Here is a 26,776-nt window from a genome sequence, read left to right as displayed (position 1 = left end):
TCTCTCTCTCTCTCACACACACACACACACACACACACACACACACACACACACACACACACTAGTCATCCATCACAAGGATCTACAAATAGCAGAGCCCCCGACTCCACCCCTACCCCTCCTCTCCTCACCCACTCCTCTCCCTCCCCATGCAACACCCCCTCCAGAACCCTGCCTGAACTCACTCTCATTCCTGAGATCCCCTTTTCATTCCCTTGACTCTATTCACAATACAAATCTACACCAAGTATCTTTCTTTTTCATTTCTCACTCACTCCACTCCTTCTTTTCTCTCAGGTTTGCCTCCAGGCAAACCCCTAGAGAGAGAGAGAGACCTAACCTGCATGACACTGCATAACCCCTGCCTGAAGGGAGAGGCTGTGGGGAGACAGTGGTCTGTGTGTGTGCGTGCATGCGTGCGTGCGTGTGTGTATCCAGTAGGGAAGAGAGGAATCAACACCTCGGTCCGGGGAGGCAAAAAGCCAGAATAAATAATCAGTTAGTGTGGGTCTTAACATGTACATCAAGCGTGGCCACACAGACAGAAGCAGCAGCAGCAGCAGCAGCAGCAGCAGCAGCAGCAGGGAACTGGAATAATAGAAACAAAACACATATATTCAGTCTGCCTCCACAGATCATGAATCAAACACTATACTTTAAGCACAGCATAGCCACGGGAACAGAGAATATAATCTAATATATGCAAATGCAAAGGCAAACCACTAGAATCCCAATCTTACCTGCTCTGTTTTTTAAATTTGTCAGAGCAACTGGCACACAATCTGTCTCCCAATGCCAGGATCATACACTGGACTCAAAGCTAAAAAAATATATATGTATTTAAAATAGAAAAAAATACGTTAAAAAAACCCGATATGTGGCATACAGTGTGTGTGAGAAAGTGTTTGCCCCCTTCCCGATGTCCTAGTTTTTTGCATGTTTATTGCACGTAGATGTTTCAGATCATCAAAAACATTTTAAGGTTGCGCCACGGCATTTCAATCGGATTCAGGTCAGGACTTTGACTTGGCCAATCCAAAGTCTTCATTTTGTTTTTCTTAACCCATTCAGAGGTGGACTTGGTGATGTGTTTTGGATCATTGCCCTGCTGCAAAACCCAAATGCGCTTCTGCTTAAGGTCAGAAACAGATGGCTGAACATTCTCCTTCAGGTTGTTTTGGTAGAAAGCAGAAATCATGGTTCCATTTACTACAGCAAGTCTTCCAGGTCCTGAGGTAGCAAAACAGCCCCAGATCATCACACTTTTTTGGAAAATGTGAGACAAGCCTTTTTTTGGTCACCAGTGGTTTTCTCCTTGAACTCTCCTATGGATGCCATTTTTGCCCAGTCTCTTTCTTATTGTTGAATCATGAACTCTGACCTTAACTGAGACATGTGAACCCTGCCGTTCTTTAATGCTGTTCTGGGTTCTTTTCCAACCTCCTGGATGAGTCATCCATGTACTCTTGGAGTAATTTGGTAGGCTGGTCACTCCTAGGAAGTTTTACCCCTGTTCCAAATTTTCTCCATTTGTGTATAATGGTTCTCACTGTGGTTCACTGCAGCCCCAAAGTCTTAAGAATGGTGGTGTATTATTTAAGTGATTCCTTGATTCAGCACATCTGCCAATAATCAGGCCTGAGTGTGTTTAGTGACACTAAACACTAAAATCATCAATGAAATCACATTTAATTCCCGATTTAACTATATATGTAATTACTTTTTCACACAGGACCAAGTAGGTTTGGATAACCTTTCTCCCCTAATCAATAAAATCATTTAAAAGCTACATTTTGCATTTCCTCAGGTTATCTTTATCTAATATTAAAATTTGTTTGATGATCTGAAACATGTAAGTCTGACAAATATCCAAAAAACTAGAAAATCAAGAAGAGGTCAAACATTTTTTCACACCACTGTATGTAGGAAATCATTTCCTTTGCAGGAATTAATAATAAATCTTTTTTTACTTAGTTAAAACTGTGTGTACATTTATCAGAGACTGACTGAAGTTGACAGTGTAATTGTAGCTCTCAGGAAACTCTCCAAATGCATTTCGACTTCATGGAATTGCAAATCACTATTCTAGATTTTGATAGAAAATGGAGCTCTGATCTTAATGACTTCAGGCCATAATTGCTGGGTTCATTTATATTACAAAAAAGCATTAAGAATAAAGGTGACAACTTAAAATGAAATGTGAAACTTTATGAAGAAAGAAAAGGAATAACTCCCATGGATCAGACTTCCTCACTGTGCATGTCTCTGATTTTGCATACTGATCATCTACTTAATTAAAGACTCTTCATAAACCATTAAGCACCATTAATTAATACTTAGGCCACTATTACCGCATGTCAGCTGTTCTCCCAAGAGATGGGCAGTGCTTTACTTCAAATAAATGAAGACAAAGACAAGATGCCTTTAAGCACCAAGATTGCCTCAAGAAGTGATTGAGTTGGTGTCTGTATTCACGTTTCTGGTTTTGCAACTTGTTTTTTTTTTTTTTAAGGATTAGTCAAGAACTATCATTGCTATGCATTATTAACACTTCACACTTTTCAAAATATAAAAATACTGAAATCTTTACTATAGTGCGTATCAGACACCTCAGCCGTGGCTCTGCTCAGCTTGAGTGCTTTAACTTTACAGAGAGATTTGCTGGGATGAGCAGATCCCTCCTAACATTAATATCAGTAAATCACACAGACATAACAAAGACAATAAAGAGTCACAGATGATGCAATAAGATATATTTGAGTTTGTGTGCATCTGTCTGCTTTGATGCTTGTCCAGTTCGGAACATGCACATATGAATGTGCACATGCAGGTGTTCGCACTTACTCGAAACAAATCAGTAAAAGCTCCATCTGTCCCAGTAAAAATGTCAGTGCAGTATAGAGCTTCCTTCAATGAATGGTTAATTAAAGAGGAGACAGTGGTGTTTAGTGGTAATAGGGGGTGGTGGTAACATCCCTCCGCTCTCACAGAGCTTTGAGAGGAATGCACACAAATATGCAAAAGGAATAATTCTGCTGTTTACAAAGGCATAGGACGACATAGCAGCATTTACAATAGTCTGGCAGAGGAGAGTTTGCAAAACAGAAGATGTTACCAAGAACTGACTACAATGAGGAAAACCAATTAATGTGGAAGCATTACATATGCTTAGGCACCCATGATTAAATTCTGTGTTACTGTGAAGAGCAAACCAAGGAAAGGAAGTCCAAAAGGTATAAAAGGATAAAGAAAAATGTAAATAATTGATTCATTTAAGCAAGATAAACATGTTTTATTCCCATCTTTGCAGTTTTAAAAGCCAGAGGTCAAAAAGCTTGGTATCATGTGTGGTCAATATCCTCTTTGACAACTTGCAAATGCTTCATGGAGCCAAGCCAAGAGTTCCAAGAGTTAGAGTCTTGGTTAGAGTGGATTTCGAGGTGTGTTTAGGATCATTATCCTGTTGCTGAATAAATCCTCTTCTTTGCAGCTTCAGCTTTGTTTTTTTTCCTTAACAGACACTATGCTAGAATTTGCTGCTAATTAACAGAATCCACTCTGGTGACACTGGCTCCAGCCCAAACACAAAACAGTGATGTGTTCAATCCTGCATAGCTCTCATACAAAGTTTTGTCTTTTACATCTCAGCTTGCCTTCATTATTTCTGTTAATTGCCATTTCTTGACATTACAGATTTAAAAACAACAACAACAACAACAACAACAAAAAGCAAACAGGTATTTTTGCATCTTCTCTTCTTCAGCATTTTAGGTGTGTTTAAAAGAGCTTATGCTTAGTGGGACTAGGAGGAAGATTGAGGAGTGTTTTGGAAACTGCACCACCTTCTTTTCAATGCCTGTGAACAACATCTGGTCTGACAGTTCAATCCTTTTGGATGGAATAATAATTTTGCGTTGCCCAACTCTTTTTTTTCTATAATTGTGTAAAACAATACCACAATATCTTCATCTTAGCAGACAGGCTTTTGTGATTAGTTCATCGTTCACTCACTTTAATAATTTACATTTATAGAAACCTTAAACAGGGGTTCCCACATTTATGCATGTTTATGCTATTTTCATACATCTTTCACCCAAAACTACTTATGTAGTTAACTAAAAAGAAACCAACATATGCTTGAAAAGAAAATACAAAGAAACCCAAAATTCCACAGTGTGCTTCCGACCAGTCATTTGTATTTCTCTCTAACACAGCTGTGCCTCGGAAAGGCATAAAAAAACCATATATCTTTTAATTGTGTTTTCCTTTTAACGCAAATGATCGGTTAGTGAGTTTAGAATATGGACAGAATTAGCCCCCTCTAAAAGGCATTTTAATGCATACATTCAAAGCAAAATCCCATCCACTCACAAACCCACAAACATATATATTTTGATATAATGTGAAGTTGATTACAGTACCAGTGAGTCATTTTACAGTCATCAAGCTCATTGCTAAATAAAACCCCTGTGGAGTTTTAGCTGTAAAACAATACACTTCCTTTTGGGGACATTGTCTGTTTTATTATATATATATATATATATATATATATATATATATATATGAATGAATGATTTGGGGAACATTCCCATACATGTTTAAGGCATATACTTACAATACCAACCATACATTGACACCACAATGACAAACAGGCATTCACGCTGTTATGGAAAAAACATTTTCTTGCTACTCAAACTTTCACCCCATAACTGCATTCGCAAGTTGTCTTCTTCTATTTAAATTCATTATTGATTACTGGCCTAAACTTTTTAATGCAGGTTTTCAGGTTATTTGGTACATTTAAAACAACTCATATGTACTTTATTGACAACTTTCAGGACGTAGGATGTTTTGATATGTCCTGTTAGAGAAGCACGAGTTTCAAGTACAGGGAAACCTTTCAAGTAGCTACTTATATATGAGTATATGGTGGGCATGTCATTTTATTTTAATAAATCCTGAGAGCTTACACTACAGAGACAGCTGCAGCAACCTTTATACACTAGTGACTCAAAAGTGGATAACCTCTACCCATGAGTCTGTACTTCACTGATTATTTACAACTAAAGGGCGCCACCTTGTGGCAGGAAAAAAATAAAAATGAATACATAAAAGCAATGCAGAGGTTCAGGCAGAAGTACTTAAATTGTGATGATTAATAGAATAATAATCATTCGAAAGCATGGTCACAATTATGTCTGTATGCTCAGTGACTCAAGTTTGGCCTTTTCAAAAAAAAGAAAAGAAAAAAGAGCCAACTATGGAGTGCAGCTTGATGTCTTTTAATTACATTGAGTTGCATAGCTTCACAGTAGCACCAGATTCACCAGTTTACATGGTCACATTATAGTTAAATTGTAACAGCAGTGAAAAGTGAGTTTCACTCATGGAGTAAGGCAAGAAAGTGGGGTTAAAAGTGGTTGTAGCCAAAACTCTCCCAGAAAAACACCTGGATTACCAGTTACAGCAGAGGGCAAGTAAACGATCCATCTTCATCTGCATTCAACCACTCACTTAAACTAAAACTGAATAACGATAAATATAATATGGACAATAAAAACGAATTAAAAAAAAATCTTGCAGTATCGTCAAAGGTAAAAAACAAACAAAAAAATAATATAAAGCTATAAAACCATATATGGTGCTGCATAAGAATTCAAACCGGATGTAAGATCTAAGACCAACCACAGAAAACCAAGGTACAGTTTAAAGAAGCAGTAGCTTACGGGATCATAGTGTCAAGAAAGGATTTGTGCTAAAGTGAAACAAACAAATATTGACATAAAGTACACAAGCTCCATTGACCTTTCACTAAGCATCCTTCTTATTTTATCGACACATAAAATAAGCTACTGGGGAAGGATAATCTTCGTAAAACTTTCAGATATGTTCATTTTAAGGCACACTTTGGATTTAAATAACTTTGGTTTTCAGTGACCAAATCTAATTATCCTACAACTTACAAGCAATTTTAACATTTAAATAGAAACTCTGTATATCACATTTTCCATCCAATGCCCTATACTAATGAGATCCTGATGGAAATCATCCAGAAGTCCAGTGAAAAATAAATACATTAATGCTTTTCAAATTAAAATCCGACAGGTTTCACTCAATCACAAAGCTAAGGATGCAAATTTCACCAATGCAATTACACTGCATAATAAGGAGCATCATCACTGAACAAGAAAGTAAGACGAAACTCTTGAAAAGAGGTGAAGTGAGAAAAAAAAGAACATATCAGCGCTCTCACTCCAATTACTTCTGCTGAACTGAGAAAAAAAGAGAGAGCTCGATAAAAAAGGTCGAGATTCTTTAACTCAAAGTCTAAAACTTTGTGACAAAAAATGGAGACAAAAAAAGATAATCTAAACATGGTTTGTAAAGAAAACCTTATAATACACCTTCCGTTTACAGAGAACTCGAGATGATCATTTAATTACTTTTACACAAAAGTCAGACTGATGGTTCCCAAGTTGAGAGGCGCACATCCTTTCACACACGATTAATCCTGGTGGAGGAAAGAGGGAGAAAGAGAGAGACGATTAGGTAATGTTCAGTCCTTTCAGCTGAGCACAGGCATCATTAACAATCTAAGCACCGCCTGTGGTGAACCGCAGACTGATGGCTGAAATGCCAGAAAAGTTCAACACAGTAATGAGGAAAACTGCTCTCCAGCTGTAGCCGATGACAGTTTTAAAAGCAAACTGTGGCCAATAATTTCAGTGTGACATTTTAGTTGGTCATGGTTAAAATAAAAGAATTACTTCTTAGCTGTTTCCCTCTACATTGTAATCACTACAATGAGGGGTTTATTAGGGGCAGTTTTTTAAAGATTATCACCTGCACCGAGTTTATTTCCTGTCTGATCACTAGTATCCAAAGCAGCAGTCACTCAGTTGGAGGCAGAAGAAAAAAAGTGCTAAAGACTTTTTTCACTCTGCAGCACCAGTTAGCTAATATTTTACAGCAGCAAAACTTATGTTAAATAAGGTGCAGGTTCTCCTTCTCAGACTTATTTTAAAATATACTTGTGTTTGTTTGTGCACAGCTGGTTCCTTCTTTTACCTGTCCATCAGCAGAGCAGCTGGGTAGATGAGTCTGTGGTCTGCCATTTTCTTTCTCAGCTAACATTTGGCTTCCAAACACTTTCTTCTGTTAGAAAAATAAGAAAAAACTATTACACAAGATCAACAGATTTTGGAATAATCAAAACACTGATTAATAGGATCACAGGCAAATATATATGAAAAGCTTTGTGTCTATAAGAGGTTGGCAAGAAATCACATGATGGGTAATGCAGACACACAAATACTATCAACAAACCTTTATTATTCCACCCCAAGAGCGTGAACGCCAGTGCCTCCTGCTGAATGGTGCCCGAGACTCTGCTGAGGGTGTCTGTTTCTCGATCTACACAGAAAAATACACCACCTTACGTGTTGGTTCTCCAAGCACCTTGTATGCATGTCTTTCTTATCACAGCAGCATCACACTGAGTACCTGTCTGATGAGTTTTTTCTTTTTGGCAGACTCTGGCATGCTGCTGACTTGCTGGTAAAGCTCTCTGAGGGCTGATTCAGTGTAATTCTGAGTATCAGATGTGACTGTTGTTATGGAGGGAGAAGGGGAGGCCACTGTCACTGCAGTCATAGGGCCCTCTTTGGCCCCAGAACAGAGAGTCAAGTCATCCTAAAAAATGTCAAAACAAACCAAATAACATTCAAAAATCTGTTTTCATAGAACAAAACCAATCAAACAGTTTTTGAGAGATAACTGCAAAGATTTACTTGTTGCTCTAAGTGAGAGTTTACAAACAGCTTTAAAATCTGACTACTGAACCAGTATTTAAGTTTTATTTCCGGCTCGTTTGAAAATTATTCTATTAAACGCCTTGAAGACACCAGCCTTTCCAGGTTCTGGAGTTAGACATCCAAGTGTCTAAAATGAACCAAACACTGAAGTGACTGGATTTGGTAATTTGCTAAGTGCAATGCAGTACTAACGCTCCCTTTTTTCCCTACTAAGACAAACTCTGTTAGAAATAGAAAACAAAAATACTTACATTTGACTGAAGAGCTTTTGATCCTGTGAAGTACAAGCGGGCATATTCTTTGATATACGCAGGCGCCTTCAATGAAAACAGACGAACATTAAAGCCTCTGGAAACAACTAAATATACTAATGTGGAAGTTATTCAGACATAAAGCACAGTGCGTTAAGGCTAACTATGTTCTACTTTGAAACTGAAATAAATAATTCATACTACATAAAGGGATCTGATTAAAGTGGCCTGTGGTTTCATTTCAGTAGTTTAATCAAATTAGTATTGAATAAAGTATTTGTTAGACATAAAATAATTAACAGCATATAAAATCAAAACTTGGGCAAATCCAAAGGGGAAAAAAATCTGCACACAAAACTAGAAAGCAACAAATGCATCAGTAACATGGAAAAACACAGGAAAACCATTTGTTTGATGGGGAAAAAACTTAATGTTAGTCAAGTATGTACGCTATAGGTGAACATATTAGTTAAAGACCAAAAAAGTCCCAGCTGTAATAAAAAAAAATACCCATAAATGAAATATTCTCAATAGACTAATTAAAAAACCTGATCTTAATTCCAATCTGAGACACATCGCAGCAGGTGAGATTTAAGATGGCCTGGAAATTTCAGAAATATTAAGTTTGATGATGATTCTCTGTCCAAATACCTTTAAAATCCTACACTTCAGACACTGAGTTAAAAGGGCGCCATCAGCCGCCTACTTCTTTCTTCCTCTAAACCTGCTTGAACTCAAAACTTTATATTGACAGGAATTTGTCAAATACAATGTGTGCAGGTAAAGAGCCTTATGGCGGCTGATTGCAGGACATTTAAATGATTATAATTTTCCTTTTATATATATATAATTTCTGTGTTCTTGCTCTCTATCACGTTTGTTTGTACTTGTAACCCTGGCGACAAAGGCCCTTATTATGAAACTTTCATTAAGTAAAGAGAAGACATATTGTTATAATACATGGCATATGGTTGTGAGATACCATCTAGGTGCCTGTTTATATGACACCCAATAACGTTTAATTGATAAGACCTGCCTGGGTTTTGTTTTAAAAGGAAATGTTACATTTTGATTTTTCTATTGTCAAAAAAAGCAAAAAAAAAAAAAAAAAAAGCATTTTGTTTATTTTTTCATAAGTTAAACAACACTGATGCAATAAGTGATCAATGCCTGGGGAGCTTACCTTGAACAGTTTTTGTGAGTGTCTAATAAGGAATGCTATGCCATTATTGAGTTTTTCTATGTCTCCCTGAAGATCACTTGCCATTACCTGCAAAATTAAAAGAAGAAGAAGAGGTCACAAAGAAACACAAAAAGCTAGTAGTATTATTATTATTATTATTTGTCATGGTTCATTTGACTGCAAACAGTGTTTCGGAAGACAGAACAAAATGAACCTAAGGTCTTTACATTTTTGGGCCAGATGATGTGTGGAGCAAACATCTTGGCTAAATTGATAGCAGACATCTTGTTGGAGTGCTGATTGCGAGCTGTGCTGTGCAGTAAATCAAACAGCAGCTTCAACAAGCTCCGGTTGGCAGATGGGAGAAGCATAAACAGGAGCTGAAACGCCTCGATCTGGCGTTCCTTATCTGGCACATTTGTCTTATCCCCTTGATCATCAAAGCGAGTCAACTCTAAAAACAAGTGACGAAAAATATTACAAAGCACAGGTAAGCAATATTTTTCCTGACCGTGCATTAATCTGAATGACAAAGATCTGTGCACGAGCCAACCAGCACCTCCAATCTTCAGATGAGCATGATAGTGTCTGTGTGTCAACAGAGGCTCTGGAAGCTCTCCCAAGTAGGCCTTGAGCAATGTTGCGGCATCATTGGGGTGGAAATCGCCTGTCTCTAGATCTATCTCTGCCCCAGTGTTCAGCATCTCCCTCAGGGCTGCCTGCCTTAAGCTGTGGCCTGGCACACGAAACAGCCCCTCCACATGAAGGTCTGAGGGGTGGGAGAGAAAGATGGAGAGAGACAGCCAGAAAGGGGGAGGGTGGAGGGTGTTTAGGTAGGCAGACACACAGTGAAGGAGACACAGAGAGCCAAAGACACAGCAGTAAGGTGAGTGATGGAGAGAAGTAAATGGAAGGAGGGAGTCAGCAAGAGCAAAGTGCTTTCAGATAAATTATTGATTCAAACATTTTCATCCAGTGTCCACTTTCAGTGAATGACATCATTGCTTTCTAGAAATAAACCATGACCTCATGGCAATTCAATGCTTAAACTAAGTTACAGAGCAAGTAAAAAGTGTGATGCTTGACATATACGATTTAGTATAATCCAGTTATTTTAATCGTGTTTCAAAAAATAATATTGTTAAGAATTTCTTTGCCTCTGGAGGTGACATAGGCAAAGGGGCAATATCACAAAACACTCTGGATGATACGGTTCATTTAATGTCACGTTATATGAGCAGGTGAATCAATACTCACTTTTATTCAGGTACTCGATGAGCTGATAGATCTGTGCGATTCCTTCTTCAGTTAATGGTGCACCAAAAACGACTCCTTTGTCTGCAAGAAATCAAATGACACATCAAGGCTGATTGTAGGCTTTTTGTGTACAAATGGACCTATTCTAGTCAAAATAGAAAGATGTGAGAGGCAAATTATAACTACAAGATGACTTGATGAAAATCTAAAGCGCTTTAGTCTTCAGTCCTTATTGTTCATCACCTGATGAATAATTAGATGAGAGATGATTTGCTTAACCAAAATAAACACTGGATTACTCTTGCTTTTCATTTGTGAGGGTTAGATGCTGCCTTCTTTTTCATGCCCCCCTAAACTCCCCATAAGCAGGAACAAGCAATCTTATCATATTTGCTTATGGTAAATTATGTACTGATTGCTTAACTACTAAATTATTTCAGCCTTAGAAATAAAATTACATGACTGAGAAACTCCACACAACTCTGCTTTCTCCCTCAGGAAATCAATAACAAAAGAATATAAGCATTACATAAATCATATTTATTCAAAATACCGTTTCAAAGGCGGTTAACATGTGTGCATAACGAAGACTCTTATGGCCTAACCTTTCCGTTTCAGGAAGTTAAAGGAGCGTAGAAAGCCGCTGGATGAGGGGACTCTAGGCTCCGAGTCTCCAGTAAGCTGGGCAAACTCGTCCCCAGGCAGATCTATCATTCGAGTGATGTTGCTAAGTACCAGCTCCGTGAAAGCCTGCGGATGTTCATGTCTCAGCCGCTCCACGAAGAAGTCCGGGTTAAAGATGACAGGCTGGTTCGGCTTTTCCTGACTGATAAACACATTGCATTTTGTCTCCCTGTTAAAGGAAACACATACGCCATAGATTAATGTCCACTTGAAATGATAAAACTTCGAGCTGGCCCGAGAATAAAGCCTTAAAAGTAAGACTGCGTGAATTATCGAATTAACATTAGCTTATGTTAGTATAAACTGTTGCTAGGTTAACTTAGCTCCACTGGCTATTGCTAACAGGGAAAAAACACAAGTCCCAGTGCAAAGTAGTAAAAACAGAGTTTTGTTTTGTTAGTACTAATCCTCTGATGGAGGCATAGTTTACTCAGCAGCACTGTAACGTGTTCATCTTTGTCAAATTAATCAAAAAGTCCTTACTTTCTTTCGAGTTTGTGATTGTTTGGGGAACCATTTTCAGCCGCCATCTTCATTTTGAATCCTCCGCTGGTTCATATTTAGTCCCGCCCATTGACTTGTGATTGGCCGAGATATAGACACGTCACGTCCGTTGCGTTTTTTTTTCTCCAAAAAAACAAAACAAAACAGCAAGCTATGATACAATAGACTGCAACATCATGATTAGGAAACAGTTATCATTTTCTGTTCCTGAAAATATACATTTTTGAATTGTGTCCTGTTGGCTAATAAATCCAGAACCTGTTTGCAGAGGGAGGAACTCACACCTAGTGTTGAGAGTTTTTGCACTGCAGTCTGTGGGTTGTGTCAAAGGCAGTGAAATCCAGTAAAAGCACATATAAATAAAACTCCTTATTTTCCAGGTGTTTCAGGGCTGTATGAACCAGTGATGAGATGGCATCATACTGGTAGAGGTCCACAGTGACATCAGTGGAGTTCTTTACGTGGGACACTTCATGACAGTCAGTGCGAGGTCAGTAGTTATTCAGGGCTGTCACTGTCAACTTTTTGAATAATAGTGGCAGTCTTAAGCCAGGTCTGTACTGATGCCTGTGAGAGAGAGAAGTATTCAGGATGTCAGTCAACACCTCTGACAGTTTATGTTCACAATCTGTCAGTGCCTATCCAGGATTATTGTCAGGGTTAGAGTGCTATGGAATCAAGATCCTCAGACAGAGATGGGTTGCTGGGGAAGTGTTCACGTTTAGTGTTTTAGTCTGTGATGCACCTAATGCCTTTTGCAAGTGTGCCTTGAGCTGTAAAGAAGTGCCCCTTAATCATCTGGGTATATGTGGCTTTCCCCCTTCTGATGTTCATTTGGTAAATGGTAAATGGCCTGTATTTGTATAGCACTTTTTTACTAGTCCCTTAGGACCCCAAAGCGCTTTACACATCCAGTCATCCACCCATTCACACACACATTCACACACTGGTGATGGCAAGCTACACTGTAGCCACAGCCACTGCACTGACAGAGGCGATTTGATGTTATGTTTCTATGCATCTGTTGTTAGAGTTACCAGATGTTTGTAAGGTTAACGTGGATCAAAGACTATACAGTTACTAAATCTGAAAAATAGTATAAAATTTTGATACATCTAAAATACATACACCAACTCAAAGTATGTAGGTTACAGGTTTGGCATTGAAGGACAAGTACACTGTATTTATTTGGACATCGTTTTGCAAATTTTGTAAAAGCATAAATAGAAACTTTAAAAAAAAAATCCTATTAGAGCATAGTTTTGGACACTTCTTAACTATTTGATCAGTAAATTTATTATTATTGAAACCCTTAGGTGTACAGGCTCCTGCGTATATAGTAGAGCCAATGAGACCTTATAACTTCAGCCGGTCTCTCCAATCATCTGATCAGGGTATCCAGTTATTTTAACACCAGACGTTGAGGTTTTGGCACCTAAACTCTGGAACAGCCTCCTTCATCCTATTAATTTAGCTTAATTAAAAAGACTACTGAAAACTAATTTCTATACCTTACCCTTTCTCTGATTTTTTGCCCATTATCTGTGGCATTTTGTTCTTCTAATACATGTGTATAAGAGTGTGTATGCAAAAATGAATAAAAGACTGAAAAGTAATTGTGTGTTTTTATGCTAAGTGGTTTAACAAACAAAGAAAAAATTCCTCTAAAAATGGTCAGGTACAAGGGCTAAACTGAAAATGAGTGAAAAAGCAGCCAATTTCCAATAAAAAAGTGTATCATGACTAAACGGAAGCCTTGTGCACTAAAATGTCATATAAATCAACATCATGCTTTGTCCAGGAACACAATACATCCACAGGTTATACTTCAGTGAGTCTATATTTATAGAATGCTGATCGGTGAGGTTTCAGTCAAGTCAGGTCTCCTGGTGTTTGGTTGTCTTGGCAACACAAACTTGACTCGTGTGCTCCAAAGAATAAAACATAAACATATTTGAAAAAAACATATATTTATAAAGCATTAAACATACAACAAGGGTCTCAAAGGTCTGAAATATATATATATATATATATATATATATATATATATATATATATATATATATATATATATATATATATATATATATATCCTGCGTGTTGTGAAATTTACAGACAAATTGACTTATTTTAAAAATGTAGGAATAGTCAAGCCAGTTTTAAGCAGTTTTCTGAGAAGAAAACACATAATCATGTGTAATCAGCGCTGCCAGAAAGCAACACATGTATGACTCATTTAGGGAGTTACCTTTTCTTAAAAATAAAAACAAAAAAACAGTTAAAGTCAAGTGCAGCATCAGCTATGCATACAAGCGCATGAATCTTCTCCATGTTGAAAAATGAATATGTCACACCTGTAACAAACTTCAATATTAATCTTATTCAACATATATTTTAAACTTCTTTATAACAGCAGACTCATAAATATTTTTTTTGGTAATCATTTGCAAATGCTGTGTTCTAAATTTATATACAAATGTAAGACTGCACACCACAACGTGAGCTTTACACCAGTTGCTGTAAAATCATTTTCTTCTGTAGCTACACAAAAAAGGACTCTAAAAATGTGAATTCCACACGTACTGTAGAAAGAGTCAATCATTTTACCATATTTACAAAAAGACTCAGAAAACCTTGAGCAAGAGAAAGAAATGAAAGGAGGCAGTGATACAATAGCATGAAAGAGTATAGCACAGAATTCAGAGCGCTAATCAGTGCAGCTCATACTGAAAAGAGGCTTTCATGTTTATCCCCATAACGTCCACTCCTCTTATCTGATTTTTAGCCACTATATTGAAATTTCTTTTCACATTTTTCTTCACAGAATTTACCATCAATCCTCTCTTTGGCTGTCACGTTTGCTTCTTCTGCAGACCTCTGTCTCAACTGAGACGTGAGCCCATAGGTCCAGTAGCAGTGAGGTCTGAGCTTACCCAGGGTTCTCCAGCATGCCCTGCGAAATGTGTGGGAGGAAATACAGAACAACAGGGGGTCCAAAGCACCGTTGATATACCACAGTGGGAGGGACAAATACGATTTCAAGATTGTTTAAATGGAAAGGACCGTGTCGGACCACACAACCACGTAAACCTGCATAAGTGATGAGGCGATATCAGGAAAGTTGCAAACAAAAAAGCCACCACAGCTGCACCTGAAAAGCAGAACAGAGAGAGTGTTGATAATTCAACATTCTGAAATGATTTTTAATAGTACACTAATGTAATTCATTTGCATATAAACTGGAGTAATTGCAGGACAGCAAAGCTGTTTATGATTGTCTCATTGATTAGATAAAGAAGAGCAGTGTCCTGTACTCTTCTGCCATTACTGAAGCCACTGCTTTATAGATTGACCTGGTATGTGTCCTTCAAAGCAGTAATAGGATTTTAAACTTTTTTTTATCGCTCACCCATTAGTTTTAGAGCTCTCTTTTCATTTACAAGCAGTTTCCCATTCTGGTGACACTTGATTGTTCACCTTCCTTCTGGATCCTGTGGCATAAGACCCATGTTTGTCCTTTGATGGCTATTCTTCCTCAGGTAGTGCAGGATGAGCATATAAAGAGTAAGGATGGACACTAGTGGGACCTGTTATTGGAGAGGCCTGTTAGGTCCCTTTGTTTTACGTTGACACAAAAACATAACCTGTTAAATGGTACTCGTCTCACCAGAAAGAAGAACCCGGCTCTCAGAAGTAAGGCGCCTTTGTAGATATGCGCAGGATCTGGCTCTGTCATCTCACACATGGTAGAAACTTGGAAGGCATCTTCTTGAGTGGTAGCTGTGTAGTCCAGGATGCAAGCGCGTGCCTGGTCATAGACCAGTGCAAAGGGGACAGCAGAGACCAGAGAAATCATCCATACTGACACAAGGCACGGCACTCGAGACCTCTTTTAAAAAGACAAGGGAAGGAAAATTAGTTTATTAACTCTTCTTTACATGATACAAAAATAGAGATGGCAACAGTAAACGTATTCAGTACCTTGTTCTTTCTCTGCGTATTTTATTTATTATGCTGCTGGATACATGCTTTACTTTCCATTGATTTATAAACAAAATTTTAAACTTAATCAGCTCTGAGTACAGATGATCAACAGTCATTGAACAGTCATTAGAAAGGGTTATTTGTATTCAGGTTATGTCATTTTTTCAATAAGCCTTTTTTTTAAATACAAATCCTGGAATATTTATTATTTCCATAATGTCAAATAAACAAATAAAAGGCATTTTTGTACTTGTCTCTCTAAAAATGTCTACTGATTTTGCTTAAAGAAAGGAAGGAATAAATCTGCAGCTGGGACACACAATTTTTTACATTTAATTATGTTTTAGAACTATTTTCAATTGCTGATGATTGAGTTATTGCAGCAAACCATGCAATTATAGTTTTGTATAGTTTCTCACTCATCACTCTCTGCAAAATGTTAGACATAAAATTGGGAAGTGATGCAAAAATAAATCCCCTGAAGCCACAGATGATGGGGGTGGTGGAGTGGCTAAAACAGCAGGAGAAATCAGATTTTTCTTTTTTCTTCAGCTTAAATAACCAATTTGTGTGTTTGCTAAATAATAAGAAGACAGGGAGAGATTGTGTGCATATAATTGGATAAGCCAGCTTAATAGCTTCCTTTCAATTGTAAAATAATAATAATAATAATTTAATTTCCTTTTAAAAAATTCATATTGAAATCTACTGTCACCTACAAAATCTTTGTAAAACACACTGGAGATAAAAAGAAGCTTAACATTAGGATATTGTAAGGCATTCATAAATGGATAAATTGAATCAGTAATGCTGATAAAACACTTTAACTAAGTACTTGCAGAGAAAATATGCTGTAAAGGTCAATATTCTAAAAATATACCAATTAGAAACCTTTAAAGTATACTGTAATTATGTCAAACATGTCTTTCAGTTCAATATGAAGCTGACATACATGCTCTTTACAACCCGTAACATGACCAATAAGCTAATATATAATTTAAAACCAAACTAATGACTATTTTAAGGCTATAATATGCAACTGAAAGTCTCTATTTAAAGGTAAAGGCTATTTGATGAGTAGTACAGACTCACCTTCTAGGGAAAAGATGCAAGATGAAGACTGGCAGCAGGCTTCACAAGCAAAAAAACAAGTCTTTGGTCTCTCCTTCCCTCAGTGAGTCTTATTCTTTCTCTCTGCGTCTTGCTCACTTACCCTCTTTCTCGCTTCCTTCATCTCCCTCTCTTATGACACACACACACAAACACACTCCCAGATGGTCACAAGACTGACTAGTAGAAATTTAGCAGTGGCTAAAAACAGCTGCTTCATGTAAAAATAGTGTATGTAGAATAGCCACAAAACAATCAGTGTACAAAAAGTATGTTTTTAATTCAATATGGAAAATGATTCATGTGCTCCAGTGGCGCAATCGGTTAGCGTGCGGTACTTATATGACAGTACATTGTAGAGCAATGCCGAGGTTGTGAGTTCGAGCCTCACCTGGAGCAGTCTTTCCACATTTTTTTTAAGTGCTATCCTATTCTACATGCTGAAAAAACCCCATTAATTAGAATAAAGTGCAACAAAACAAAAAAATAACTAAAGGCAGATAAATGGATGAATAAATATACATCAAGTATAGTTCTTCATACTTTAGAGACACATGTATTCCAATTCCCCTGCTTTGTTGTCTTGTGCAAACAACTCTTTTCATTCTCTTTGCTCTTCTCCTCAATATATTGTCTCATATCACTTAATTACAGCAGTAGGTCATATCTGCTTTTAGATCTTACACTGTAATAGAAAAAATTGAAAATATTATCTGGTTGTCACCAACATCACTCTTCATGCACTCAGCATGTGGAAATAGCACTATTATTATGTTAATAAGCAAAACATAACAGAATGACAGTTGATGTTGGCATGAAATTAAAGGAATTTCAAAGTAAAAATCTAAAAAATTGTAGAATGGAGTTTGCAACCAATACAGGATAGAGCAATGGTGGCCAATTAATTCCCCAAGCAGGCACATGAGAAACTGAGTCTGCCTCCCTTCACAACAGCCCTCCTCATCAGAGCCTGTTTCTTATTTGGTCCCTTGGGAAAATCAGTTTCCCACCACTGTATAGAGTGTTACCCAACATATGCTACAACAACTGCAAAAGAAGCCCAGACGAGTTTTTATGTGACCCTCAACCTCCTGTAATCACACCTTACACTAGACATTACACTTTTGTTTTGTATCTTTCATTTTTTGTGTGTTTTTTTTTCCAACAGCTATCCTAATTTAAAAAAAAAAACAAAACAATCTCACAACACAATTAGTACATTTTATGGAACCTGAAACCTGAAACTGTTGGAGCTAAATCATATATAAAACAAGTACAAAGTTATAAATGTGTGCTGCTTTCTAGTGTTATCCCAGCATCCTTTGCCATGGCGTAGAAATGACCTTCTTTTTCAAGCATGTTGTTCGGCGAATCAAATTCCACTATTTTTCCAGCATCAAGCACCATTACCCTGTAGGGTAGAAGCACAGACTTTAATAGTAATCCAATGAGTAATGTCCATACTGTCTAGCATAAGGGAATGCTTTGGTGTTCCCCAGCCACCTCCTCCAACTTATCTGGGGAACACCAAAGCATTCCCAGGCCAGCTGAGAGACATGATCTCTCCAGCATGTGCTGGATCTACTTTGGGGCCTCCCTCCTTTTGATGTGGAGGAGTAGCAGCAGTACTCGGAGCCCCTCTCCAATGACTGCACTTTTCATCCTATCTTAAAGAGAGAGCCCAGCCACCCTTAAGAGAAAGCTTAAGACTCATGACAATAGGTGAGGTTGGGGACATAGACTGACTGCTAAATCGCTAGGTTTGCTTTAAAGCTCAGCTCTCTTTTTACTACTACAGACCTAAGTAGCATCTACATCACTGCAGCATCACCCCCAATGCATCTGTCAGTTTCTCACTTCACTTGTGAACAACACCCAGAGAAACGTATACTTTTTATTCTGGCTCAGGCTAAACACTCTTTTCTGCCTGAGGCCTATGGCCACAGACTTGGAGTGGTACATTCACACCACTTCACACTTCGCTGTAAACTAACAGGACTACAGAATAAAGATCTGGTCCACTGTTCCCCAAACAGGACGAAAACCACATTGCTTATCCTGAATCCAAAGATCCAAGAGAAGTATGAACTCTCGTTTCCAGTAATAATGATAATGGATTGCATTTATATAGCGCTTTTCTAGGCACCCAAAGCGCTTTACAATTCCACTATTCATTCACACACTGATGGAGGTAAGCTGCAGTTGTAGCCACAGCTGCCCTGGGGCAGACTGTAGGGTAGGTTTAAGTGTCTTGCCCAAGGACACAACGACCAGGACAGAGAGAGCAGGAGGATCGAACCGGCAACCTTCCGGTTACAGATGAGCTTCCCAATCCCTTGAGCCACGGTCGCCCCCCAGTACCCTGGCATAGACCTTCCTGGTGAGGCTGAGGACTGTGACCTCCCTTTAGCTGGAGTACACATACTAGTCCCCCTTCCTAAAGTTGGGAAACACCACCCGATTCTCCCAGTCTAGAGGCACTGCCCCAGAGCTCCACGTAACCTTGGAGAGGTGTGTAAACCAAGTCAGCGCTACAACATCTGGGGCCTTAAAGAACTCATTCAGTCTATCGATCCTGAATTGTTTAACTACCTCAGTGACCTCATCCCTAGTGATGAACAAGTCATCCCCCTCATCTTCAGACTGCATGTAAGGGGTTACAGAGGTTGACAAAGTATTCTTTCTACTATCCAAATATATCCTCAGTTGAATTCAGCAGCATCACACTCACACTATACACCGTATGAGTAGGGCATTACCCTCCTGAATTCTCTGAGGGTTTTTGAGTTTTTGCTTCAGCTAACTATGTTTTGCTTGACCTGCCAGCATCTATCAGTTAGCTCAGAAGTCCCACAAGCTAACCAGGCCCAATAGGATTCCTTCTTAAGCTTGACAACTCTCTTCACCTCTGGTCTCTACCATCTGCTTTGGGGATTACCACCACAACATGCATCAACCCCCCTAAAACCACAGCTCCATGCAAGAGCCTCAAAAATGCAGGTGCAGAACATGGTTCATTCAGACTCATTGTCTTAAGCCTCCCTCGGAGTGCTGTCAAAGCTCTGCCAGGAGTGGAAAGCTTGCAGACCGGAGCCTCCAACGTCAGGATTGTCCAGCATTATGCTCCTTTACTTGATCCAGGTAAGCTGACAGCGCAGCTCTTCTCTTCACCCAGGTGTTCAGAATATAGCTGCAGATCTGATGATATGCTTAAGAAATTGATCACCAACTTGGGACCTAGGGTTTCCTGGTTCCATGTGCACTTATGGACATACTTTGTTCAAATCTGGTGTTCGTTATGGACAACGTGTGATTTGCACAGAAGTCTAATAACAGAACATCACTTGGCGTCCGATCAGCCTACATGAGCATTAAAGCGTCTTAGTAGCATGATGTAGTCACCAGATGGGAAGGGTGCTGGGTACTCTGAACTATCATTTGTTGCATAAGCACAAACAACAGCCAGAACGTTCCCTGTTAGCTCTCATAGAGGATCTCTGAATCACTCTTCATCTGGCCCCTCTAAGGCAAAATATACAAGTTCTGGGTAAGATAATGTCCAAGTCAAGAAAAAGGAGTCAGTGAACCTTAAGTTTAGATTATTTTGTCAAATACCACTCTGGCATATTATGTATGTTTGATCAGATCATTCATACAGTCATTGGTACTACATAACGGGTTTATTTAGTGCACAATATTTCTCATTTTCTGTTGCTGGAAATAGATTCAGTCAAATTTTGAGAAATTACAATGTGTAAAAAGCAAAATTAATTGTGGTTGATTCCTTGTCATGCACATAAATTATGTGCATGAGAAGGAAGGGTTGGAAAAGAAAGAAATTTGACCCTGACAGAAATAAAATAAGGTAGGGCACATCATCCAAAAATGTTAAGGGAAAAGGTATAACTCACCTAGAGCTGTCCATGATACTGTGCAGGCGGTGGGCGATGGTAAGGACTGTGCAGTCTGAGAACTCTTTGCGGATGGTGTTCTGAATCAGGTTGTCTGTCTCCAGGTCAACAGCTGCTGTGGCTTCATCCAGAATTAGGATACGTGACTTTCTCAGGAGAGCTCGGGCCAGACACAGCAGCTGCCTCTGCCCAACACTGGAAAGATTGTATTAAAGTATTGATATCTTAAGAGGGTTTTTGTAGCGCAAAAGAAAAAAGTAAACCACAAATGACACTCATGTGTTCAAATACAATTAGGGTTTATGTAAGTTTTGCAGAACATTACATAAGGTTTAGAATAACGAACTGTACAAAACTTATACTTATATATAACTTATACCCAGAGGCCGTATTGTTAATTTTATTACCCACCTGAGGTTTTCTCCTCCCTCTGCCACTTTATGCTGTAATCCTTCCTGCAGCCCTGATACATAGCTCTTTAGATGAGAGAACTCCAGCACTCTCCAAATCTCCTCATCGCTGAACTTGTCAAATGGATCCAGGTTCATCCTCAGTGACCCCGAGAACAAAACGGGATCCTGTGCACACGGGATTACAAATATCAGTGTACTTTTAGAAATATCAAACTCTTTGACAAGGTTATTGTTTATATTTATGTGTATACCTGTGGTATAATTGTGAGTCTGTGTCTCAGGTCGTGCAGGCCTATTGTAGCGATATCTACATCATCAATGAGGATGCGACCTTCAGCAGCTTCAATAATTCTAAACAGGCAGTTGGTAAGACTTGATTTCCCAGCTCCTGTGCGACCAACAATACCGATCTGAATGCAGTGAGAGAAAACACATAAGATCAAAATAACAGCTGGCACATATTTGAAAAAAAAAAAAATCTACACATTTTTCTTTCTGGATATAAATTGTATTTAACAGTATAGCAATAAATAATGCAATAATAAGCAAATATACTCAGTCTGTACTTAGTTTGTAAAAGATCTTAGACATTTCAGTAATGTTACAGAAAGAAGCAACATTTTTCAGAGGTAGCAGATATTTTACAGTGCTTATAGTCATCACTGCTATTTGTAGTAATTCAGTGAAATATGTTATTGCAATGCAGACAGTCTTTACTCAGTTTTACTTTGACACCAATATTTCAACGTTGTCAGTGTTTGAGTTTACTCCAATCCATTGGGGACTCTGTTGTCCTATTGGGAGACTTCAGTGCACACGTGGGGAACAACAGGGAGACCTGGAGGGGCGTGACTGGGAGGAACAGCCTCCTGGATCTGAACCCGAGCGGTGTTTTGTTGTTGGACTTCTGTGCAAACCACAGTTTGGCCATAACAATCACCATGTTCTAACATGTGCATGTAGCACCTGGATTCTCTGTGCAGGATTCTCTAGGCGACAGGTTGATGATTGATTTTGTAATTGTATCACCAGACCTGTGGCCATATGTTCTGGACACTCAGATAAAGAGAGGGGCTGAGCTGTCAGCTGATCACCATCTGATGTTGAGTTGGATCAGGTGGCATAGAAGGATGCTGGACAGGCCTGGTGCACCTAAATGTATACTTAGGGTGTGCTGGGAATGCCTAGAAGAGGCCCCAGTCTGCGAGATCTTCAACGCACACCTCCAGCAGAGCTTCAGGACATTGAGTCTGAAGGGACCATGTTCAGCATGCTGAAGCTGCTGCAATGAGCTGTGGCCACAGGGTGGTTGATGCCTGTGGGACTTAAGGGGCAGCTGATAGGTACCGACAGACCAAGCAGAATGCAGCTCGGGCAGTGGCTGAAGCAAAAACTCGTGTACGGAAGGAGTGCAGAGAGACCATAGCAAAAGACTTTCGTACCGCCTTGAAGAGATTCTGGCAAACTGGCAGGCAAATCAGGAGGGGGAAAAAGGTGCTCTAGCTGCACTATGTATACTGCGGTTGGAGCGCTGCTGACTTCGACTTAGAAAATTGTCGGGCGGTGGAAGGAAAACTTCAAGGACCTCCTTAATCCCACTGGTATATCTCATCTGGGGACAAAGGGGATGACCTGCCAATCACTGGGACGAGGTCACTGAGTCAGTTAAACAACTTCTTGGTGGCAGAGCCCCTGGGGTGGATGAGGTATGCCCTGAGTTCCTGAAGGCTCTAGATATTGTAGGGCTGTCCTGGTTGACACACATCTACAATGTTGCGTGGACATCAGGGGTGGTACCTCTGGATTGATAGATGGTTCCCATTTTTAAGAAGGGGGACCGGAGGGTTTATTTCAGTTATGGGGGATCACACTCCTCAGCCTCCCCGGGAAAGTCTATGCCAGGGTGCTGGAAAGAAGGGTCTGTCTGTTAGTCGAACCTCGGATACAGGAGGAACCATGCGGTTTTCGTCCTGGTTGTCGAACACAGGACCAGCTCTTTATCCTCTCAAGGATACTTGAGTGTGCGTGGGAGTTTGCCCAACCAGTCTACATGTGTTTTGTGGACGCGGAGAAGGCATTCGACCGTGTCCCTTGGAGTGTCCTGTGCTCCAGGAGTATGAGATCCTTGGCCCATTGCTACGGGCCATTCAATCCTTATACAACCGTTGCAAGAGTTTGGTCCGCATAGCCGGCAATGTCAGGCTCGTTCTTGTTTGGTGATGGGCTCTGCCAGGGCTGCTCTTCTGTTCATAATTTTTATGGATAGAATTTCTAGGCGCAACCAAGTGATGGAAGGCTTTCACTTGGGTGGTCTCAGAATCTCATCTCTGCTTTTTGCAGATGATGTGGTTCTGTTGGCTTCATCGGGTAATGGCCTCCAGCTCGCACTGGAACAGTTTGCAGCCGAGTGTGAAGCGGTGGGAATGAAAATCAGCACCTCCAAATCTGAGGCCATGGTCCTCAGCAAGAAAGCAAAGACCCAGGAAACCATGGAGAGATTATATCTCTTGGCTGGCCTGGAAATGCCTTGGTGTTCCCCTGGATAAGCTAGAGGAGGTGACTAGGTAGAGGGAGGTCTGGGCTTCTCTGCTTAGGCTGCTGGCCCCGCGAATCGGTCCTGGATAAGCACAAGAAGATGGATGGATGGATGGATGTATTGATAGCAATGCTGAATATTCCGGCCTAGCAAAAAAAGTTTGGGAACAACTGCCCATAGACTAGTTACATGTTTACATATCACAGCTGATTATAATATACAGTAATACACATAATGTATAAATTAAAAGAAAAACTGATAGTTCACATTATTTTACAGTTTAATTATATGTAATTACTGTCAACACAGATTGATCTGTGGCATCTTTCTTGAGTAACTGATTAATAGATTGGTCTATAAAACATTAAAAAAAAAAACCCAAACAATAGAATGTCAATGTCTTACAGCACAAAGTCCAAATTACAAATTTCAACATAATAGCTTTTCTAAACTCAAATAAAAAATGATGTGCAGGTCTGTATCTGGAAGCTACATTTTAGATACAGTTGGCCAATGTCAGCCAGCAGAAAGCTTGCACACGTTGTTAATAGTTAACCTTTTAAATTAAAAAATAGTGGTACAATTTTATATATTATGGATTTTTCAATGAGGGAGAAAAAATCTTCCCAATGATTTAATGTCCATCCAATTTTTTTCTTTTTCTTTTTTAGCAGTGCATGCTTTTGTATCTTTGGTGAATATGATATCAGATACAGTAAAACCTATAACTTTTACAGGAACTTTATACATATATGGAGACTCTCCCTCTCACGCTCACACACACACCTTCTCAGTGCTGTTGATGTCACAAGTGATTCCATGCAGCACTAAATCCAATTCAGGTCTGTAACGGACTTTGTAGTTCTCAAAATGCACTCTTCCTGCCTCTGGCCACATCTGTGGAGGTCGAGTGTCAGTTACCCAGTCAGCCTGTAACAACAGAAAAAGAAGCAGAACGCATGTGTAATATAATACAAAAGCTATCAAATTGAGTTAGCTCTTTTATATGTTGTGCATTAATATTCAAACCAAGATAAATAAGAAACAAAATTATACAGACGCCATACATACAGACATGCACACATTACACCACTAAAATAAAGGAAAAAAAGAAAACTTAAAAAGACGTCACACTTGGTAAAAAATTAAATAGCTCAAATGAAAATATGCAACCAAGATTAACAATCAAGGCCAAGTGTACATGTGCAATGTTATATTCTAAATCAGATTAAATTCAGTATGAACATCATGATGGGATGTGCTAATCATTGGAGCTCTGGTGCCATTATGAATAAACAACCCAACTCAAATATAACAGGTGGAGTTCAAACATGTGAACTCAAATGTTAGTGAAACATAAAATGAAATTGTTGCATCAAAATCTCGTTTGTTTGACAATTATCTGAATCGTTATCAGTAATATGTTAAGAAACAGTGGAGAAACAGCAGCTGGGAATAAAAGTATTATCACTGTACAGTGAGCAAATATTGCAGTTGATGTCGCACACAAGCGTATTAGATTCCCGTTAAACTGTCAAAGTTACAATAAACTCACAGCCTGTAGAAATCCTAAAATTCATGTCCTATTTAAGAAAACAGTAGATTTTGATTTAACCAAAGTATAAATAATGTCATATGGCAGCATGGTCGTTAACACTGTTGCCTCACTGCAAGAAAGTCCTGAGTAAGACTCAAGCATCTGGCTGGGACCTTTCTTTGTGGAGTTTGCATGCTCTCCCCATATCTGTGTGGGTTCTCTCTGGGTACTCTGGCTTTCTCCTACAGTCCAAAGATATGCAGTTACTGGGGTATGGTCAATTGGAGATTCTAAATTTCCCACAGGTATGAATATCAGTATGAATGGATGTCTGTCTTTTGTGTTATCCCTGTTTCAGATTGGCGACACATCCAGGGTGTATCACCCTCACGCTAGGGTAGCTGGGATAGGCTCCAGCACCCCCGTGACCCAGATAAGGATAGACTGAAGAGAATGGATGAATGGATAAATAATGTCTTGCTCACAAAGTATTTCTACATGCCTCGTTCTTAAGCTGAGTGTATTCGTTCACTCTCTCCACAGCTACAATATTGGTCTCCAGCTCTGAGGTCATCCTCACCAGCCAGTTGAGGGTCTGGGTTACCTGCAGAACCCCAACAGGAGAGAGGTCTGTGTTTACATTATTTCTGCATTTTATTAATATCACACATATAAAAACTGATGAAATAAGGATAAATTCTGAGTGTTTTTGTGACTGACATTAAGGGCATATGATACAGATAGGCCAACCACATTACTGTCAATAGAATCTCTGGAAATGACAGCAAACAGAGCAGCAAAAAACACCACCAGGTTTCCAACAAACTCCAGACGTATGGCCAGCCATCTGTCAAGAAAACAAACCCCACAAATATGCACACAAACAAATTTTAGGGTCTCATCATTTAGCATCACATGCTTATCTGTATTTGGTACACTGTTCAATGTCTGACCTGTCAGACACGATCCGCAGATAGATACTTTTGAGGTTCTCATCTATAGTTACTTCATTGTGTTTAAGAAACCTTTCTTGATGCTTGTAGGCTCTTATCACTGACAGGCCGGACACCGTCTCACCAAAGTGAGAGTATATCGGTGAGCGAGACACCGAGTCCAGCCGGCGCAGCTGTCTTGAAGCGGCAATATAAAAGCGCTGGGTGTAGAGAGAAAGACAAAACAAAATCAGTTTGCATTTCATATTATAGGAAAGTTAGGTTAGCTTTTTTTACATATCTTCTTTACCTTGTTTAGCTTACCTGTACAAAGAAATAGATCAGGGCCAGAGGAATGATAACTATGGCAAAGAAAGGAGTTGCCATGCAGATGACAAATACGGTCCCCAGTACAGACATCAGACACAGAAGGCAGGAGCGCAAGGAAGCAGGAATGGCCTCATCTATGGTAAAAATGTCCTTTAGGATAATATTTGGAGAGTTAGTACTTATTTAAGTAAAACGTCAATTTTATTTATAGTGCACATAAAAACAGAAAAAATACATAATTAGCAAAATTATAAGTGTAAATAATACTAAAAGAATAAAGTCAATTATTATAAAAGCTAAAGTCAGGATATTGGAAAAAATGTCAATGAT

The 26,776-nt window shown here is 39.0% G+C and overlaps 3 protein-coding genes across 3 annotated transcripts in view; all 3 read right to left on the bottom strand.

Annotated features, from left to right (window-relative positions):
• Positions 1–5,246: 5,246 nt before the first annotated feature.
• Positions 5,247–11,774, bottom strand: LOC308388267 (rho GTPase-activating protein 19-like). Its single transcript, XM_080868866.1, has 11 exons — positions 11,673–11,774; positions 11,111–11,358; positions 10,506–10,586; positions 9,808–10,017; positions 9,476–9,702; positions 9,249–9,335; positions 8,066–8,131; positions 7,504–7,692; positions 7,327–7,413; positions 7,069–7,155; positions 5,247–6,511 (listed from the first exon to the last, which is right to left on the bottom strand). The coding sequence occupies exons 1-11, from the start codon at positions 11,723–11,725 to the stop codon at positions 6,506–6,508; spliced, it is 1,341 nt and encodes a 446-aa protein (XP_080724992.1). The 5' UTR covers positions 11,726–11,774; the 3' UTR covers positions 5,247–6,505.
• Positions 11,775–14,474: 2,700 nt separating this feature from the next.
• LOC308388757 (neuropeptides capa receptor-like) lies at positions 14,475–16,911 on the bottom strand (the record flags this gene model as incomplete). The annotated part of the gene is given in 8 exon segments (XM_080869653.1): positions 14,475–14,741; positions 14,745–14,830; positions 14,833–14,844; positions 15,103–15,166; positions 15,170–15,280; positions 15,361–15,582; positions 16,770–16,772; positions 16,891–16,911. Coding segments are annotated over 8 exon segments (786 nt in total).
• Positions 16,912–17,577: 666 nt separating this feature from the next.
• Positions 17,578–26,776, bottom strand: part of LOC308388164 (ATP-binding cassette sub-family C member 2-like) — a gene marked incomplete at its 5' end in the record, with an annotated part of 32,338 nt that continues 23,139 nt past the window's right edge. Inside the window, 9 exons of the mRNA XM_080868709.1 lie at positions 17,578–18,198; positions 20,699–20,893; positions 21,110–21,276; positions 21,363–21,521; positions 24,434–24,577; positions 25,687–25,788; positions 25,905–26,031; positions 26,138–26,337; positions 26,441–26,596. Coding sequence (XP_080724835.1) covers positions 18,069–18,198; positions 20,699–20,893; positions 21,110–21,276; positions 21,363–21,521; positions 24,434–24,577; positions 25,687–25,788; positions 25,905–26,031; positions 26,138–26,337; positions 26,441–26,596 — 1,380 coding nt within the window. The 3' untranslated portion in view covers positions 17,578–18,068. The remainder of the gene's footprint in view (positions 18,199–20,698; positions 20,894–21,109; positions 21,277–21,362; positions 21,522–24,433; positions 24,578–25,686; positions 25,789–25,904; positions 26,032–26,137; positions 26,338–26,440; positions 26,597–26,776) is intronic.

This window comes from Rhamphochromis sp. 'chilingali' (genome assembly GCF_963969265.1).
Source record: "Rhamphochromis sp. 'chilingali' genome assembly, chromosome: 20".
Taxonomy (NCBI): domain Eukaryota; kingdom Metazoa; phylum Chordata; class Actinopteri; order Cichliformes; family Cichlidae; genus Rhamphochromis; species Rhamphochromis sp. 'chilingali'.
Note: the sequence above shows the minus strand (reverse complement) of the source record. Positions and strands in the feature narration are given on the sequence as shown.